Source organism: Aethalodelphis obliquidens, unplaced genomic scaffold (assembly GCF_003676395.1).
Source record: "Aethalodelphis obliquidens isolate GAN/ISIS:26980383/991018 unplaced genomic scaffold, ASM367639v1 scaffold46, whole genome shotgun sequence".
NCBI classification, from domain to species: domain Eukaryota; kingdom Metazoa; phylum Chordata; class Mammalia; order Artiodactyla; family Delphinidae; genus Aethalodelphis; species Aethalodelphis obliquidens.
Window position 1 is genome coordinate 15,566,284 of NW_020837990.1, and position 4,323 is coordinate 15,570,606.

Below are 4,323 nucleotides of genomic sequence, written 5' to 3' on the forward strand. Positions count from 1 at the left end.
GATACGCGGGCCTCTCACTGTTGTGGCCTCTCCCGTTGCGTAGCACAGGTTCCAAACGCGCAGGCTCAGCGGCCATGGCTCACGGGCCCAGCCGCTCCACGGCATGTGGGATCTTCCCGGACCGGGGCACGAACCCGTGTCCCCTGCATCGGCAGGAGGACTCTCAACCATGGCGCCACCAGGGAAACCCTTAAGTTATATTTTTATGTTTCATCTCTCCCATGCTGTTCACATTCAACCCTACATCTGTCCTACCTCATATTCACAATTAGCTTTCTTTGTGAGTCACAGGAGTAATCTTCATTCATTGTTTCTTTTTAAACTTTTCAGGAAAATGATGAAGAAGCCAAGAAGATTGCAAAAGAAGGGCAGTTGACTGCTAGAGATCTGCTACAGCCCCACAGGCTTTACTGCTACTATTACAGAGTACTACAGGTCAGTTCAGAGGATCCATCTGCTTGGTTGAGTGTCCTCAGACCAAATGCATGGCCTGAATGCTTGCTTCCTGGAGGTGTTCAAGAGTCAGTCTGCCTGTGGAACTCTGGCTATGCTGAGGCGCCAGCCTATAGAAAGATAGTGCTAAGTCCCTTTGTGGCCTCCATATTTTTATCTCCATTCAGTATTATGAAAAACAATGCTTAGCGCCATTACAAATATAGATTAAAATCTCTGAACCTCAGAGAAAATCTTTCCTCATATGGAAAATAGGAGGGTTGGACTAGAGATCATTAACATCTCTTTCTGCTCAAAATATCTACCTCTTTGTTCTCCTTACTGCTTAAGAGCCACGCTTTTGCTATCAGTACAGGATGGAAAACAAATATTTAATTTGTTGTATAAAACAAACAAATGAAAAATACAGTTGACCCTTGAACAACATGGTTTTGAACTGTGCAGGTCCACTTACATGTGGATTTTTTTTAGTAGTAAATACTACAGTACTACACAATCCAAGGTTGGTTGAACCCATGGACATGGAACCACGCATACTGAGGCATCACATATATGGAGGGCCAGCTATAAGTTATACACAGATTTTCAGCTGTGCCAAGGGTCAGTACTCCTAACCCCGACATTGTTTAAGGGTCAGCTTTATTTATAATCTAAAACCTTAGGGCTGAATTCTGAAGTACAGATATTTACTGTACTTCCAACAATTCAAGGATTGGTTCTTTGTATAATTAACTTGTGTTTTACTCAGTAAAATTTAGCCAGAAGAGGAAAATAAGAAATTATGTTTTTGTTGTTAACCTAAACTTATTTTTCTGTGAGGCAGAAAAAAAATAAATTTCCTCAGATGCCTGAGGCTACTACCCTCTCACAGAAAAATTAAAATGATTAATTACTCCATTTATTAGAAGCAGCCTTTTCCTTAAATGAGTTCTTTTCCCTCTGCTAGTCTGGCTGTAACTTTAATGATAGGAGTTTCTCCCTCTGAAATATTAATTAGGTTCATGTACACATGTCAGTATTTTGTTGGATTTGACCCAGGACTAGGAATGTACAGCTAAATGTACATGGAACCACTGAACTGAAAAATCCAAGGTATAGGAATATTTCAGTCAGTGGCCAAAAAGGAGAGACATTTCACAGGCCTGTCGCCATTTACAAAGTGTGTGTGACTACAGGCCTAAAGGGAAGGATGTGTGAAACCACCAACTTTATTGTGAGATGCTTATCATCTTTGTTCACTGATTTGAATATTCAGCAAAGTTAATTATTCATTAACACATGGAGGATGAATTCGAGAGGTGCTGTATTTCAAGTAGGGACATCCCGTTACAAGAGGCTTCTTTCCTATACATAAAATAGTGGATGGGGCTCCTTACAGGCACTAGTGCCTGTAATAACTAAAGTTAAAAGGTAACTTTAGGACTGAGATAAACCAGACCTTTGGTTTTAGTCTGAAGATACATAGCCACTAGAAACAATAGCATGAGGGGAACGGGGAGGATTCAGTGGAATGAAGTTTGGACTAATCTTTCCATTGCCTTCAAACACATTCCAGAAATACGCTGAGCGCCAGACCAGCAAACCCAAAATACGTGATGGAATGGAACTTGTTCCTCAGCCGGATGACACTGCATCTATCTGCCAGTGCCACAGGAAAAGGCCTTTAAGAGAAGAGCTTTAAGTCAGCCCATATTCACACTCCTGTATATGCCGGCAACATCTTTCATGGCAGCATTCAGATGGAATCTAAGCTGTGAAGACTGTGAAGACAGCCTGGAAGACTGTATGCAGGGGACTGCTTCTCTTGGTGGCTTCATATAATGTGGATGGATAGAGCAATATTAGAGCAAGTACTACCAAATATCTTAGGATATTAATATCTTTTGAGTAAACACTGCTATTATCAGCATCATAGTTTCTCTGAAAAGAAAACTTGGGGATCATAGTAGATAGAGAGGATTGCCAAAATATAAATAACTCTGTATGAAACTGTTTACATTGTATTTATTGGTTTGTTTCTATCCCTTGTTCACTTTCCCTCTTCCCTTTCCAATGATGAAGAAAAAATATTTTTGCAGGGCTTTTTTTACCCCCTCACTGCATAACTTCTCCTCCTACAAGCTGCTTTTGGCATTCAGTAATAGCAGGTTTCCTCTTGGAAGGTCTGATATGAATAATGAAGGAAGATGAGAATGACTCTGTTATTAAAGGTAGCTTGGAGACTATGAAGGGAAGTTATTTTAAAGCTCATTCATATCTTTTTAACTAAGTTTTACCAAGGGCTGAGACAAAATTAAGGAGAGGTAGTGCCTTAAGCTAGTTAATTCCCAGTCTATCTGAGTTGGACACCCATCAAGGACAACACAGTTATTAAAGTAGATGACAGCATCCTATCGGTATCTTCATTATCTATATATTGAATAGATAAATGATAACTGTAGTCTGATAGGGATCTTTAATGCTTTTTAATCTTTAAAAGGGATACTTGAAAAACCTCTGAAACAAGCTGCAGGAAGCCTGGTATCTTGGGATTCACTAATAAACTAATGACAAAAGCAAGCATCCATTCTTTACTGCACCCCTCCTCTATTTCACTGTGCTGTATTGCTAAGATAAAAACTTTGGAAATTTCCTTTGCCTTTTAGGACAGGGTGAAGTCTTAAGACCCAGAAATTCATTACACGTTCCTTGTAATACCACCAATATGAGATTCAATTCATTAAGAACACACTCCCAAAGCAAGAAATATCCACACTCCAATTTAAAAATATTTACTCTCCTAATTGAAATATTTACTTAACCTGGAAGACAATGTAACCACTTTAAAATAGTCATATCTATTCTTTACTGAACATTACTAGGGACACAGAATTTTTTTAACTAGACAAAAGCAAAAGCACATTTAGTAACAGTGTAATCAAAGCCAAGTATCCATGGAAAACACTAATACCCACCAGTTGTTCAAAAGCACAAGTGCACAAGTATAAAATAAAGGGCAAGCTGTACAGTGACCAGATCCTAAGGAGGAGAGGGGTGTGACGATATGTAAGTTAATATAATAACTACATTTGTCAAAATAAGCTATCAATATTTTGTTTTTATTAATAAAATGTTGGAAACACCTTAAATAGCCATCATGAGGGAGCTAGCTAAATATATAGCTATACATCAAGGAATACAGTACAACCATTAAAAGTAATGAACTAGCTCTAAATGCACTATCAATCATGAAAGATTTCCATGACAGTGTTCAGTGTAAAAAGCAAGTTACAGAACAACACATATAATGTGAAAACATTTATGTAAAAAAATATATCCATGTGATTGAAAGTTTAGAAGGATATTCACCAATATCTGAGGAAAATGGAGAGAAGGGAATTTTTACTTTTTGTCTTATACCTGTCTATGATATTTAAAATGTTTTTACTGTAAGTATGGATCAGATTGGAAAATAAAGAAAAATACAAACCTAGGAAAAGAAAATAAATGCACAAAAGATATACATAGGAAAATAAAATGGATATTTATATTTTCCATTATGCTATTTTTAAATCTACTATGTCTAGAATTTCATATCATGTGACATATTATTTACACATTTTAAATAAAGTAAATTTTCTAAATAAAATTTTGAAACAGATAAACTTGTTTTTTAAGAAAGAGGATTGAATCACCTATAGCTTTGGTATTTCTGTAACTGGGTTGGCCTAATTTTAATTCTATTATGTCTTCATGAATAAATGGATCAAAACTTCTACCACAAACACTAAATCCCTAGTGAGTAGAAATTGATATTAAAGGAAAAGATATTTGGGCTTGACACCATTATTTTCTGTTATTTCAGGTGCAAATACTGTTAAGTGCAGTGTC

General features: G+C 37.1%; 1 protein-coding gene across 3 annotated transcripts in view; it reads left to right on the forward strand.

Annotated features, from left to right (window-relative positions):
* Positions 1-3,008, forward strand: part of POGLUT3 (protein O-glucosyltransferase 3) — a 55,965-nt gene extending 52,957 nt beyond the window's left edge. For all 3 annotated transcript variants that reach the window (XM_027082389.1, XM_027082388.1, XM_027082390.1), the window contains 2 exons: positions 331-435; positions 2,009-3,008. In XM_027082389.1, the coding sequence (XP_026938190.1) occupies positions 331-435; positions 2,009-2,134 (231 nt within the window). In that variant the 3' untranslated portion in view covers positions 2,135-3,008. The remainder of the gene's footprint in view (positions 1-330; positions 436-2,008) is intronic.
* The last annotated feature ends 1,315 nt before the right edge of the window (positions 3,009-4,323 follow it).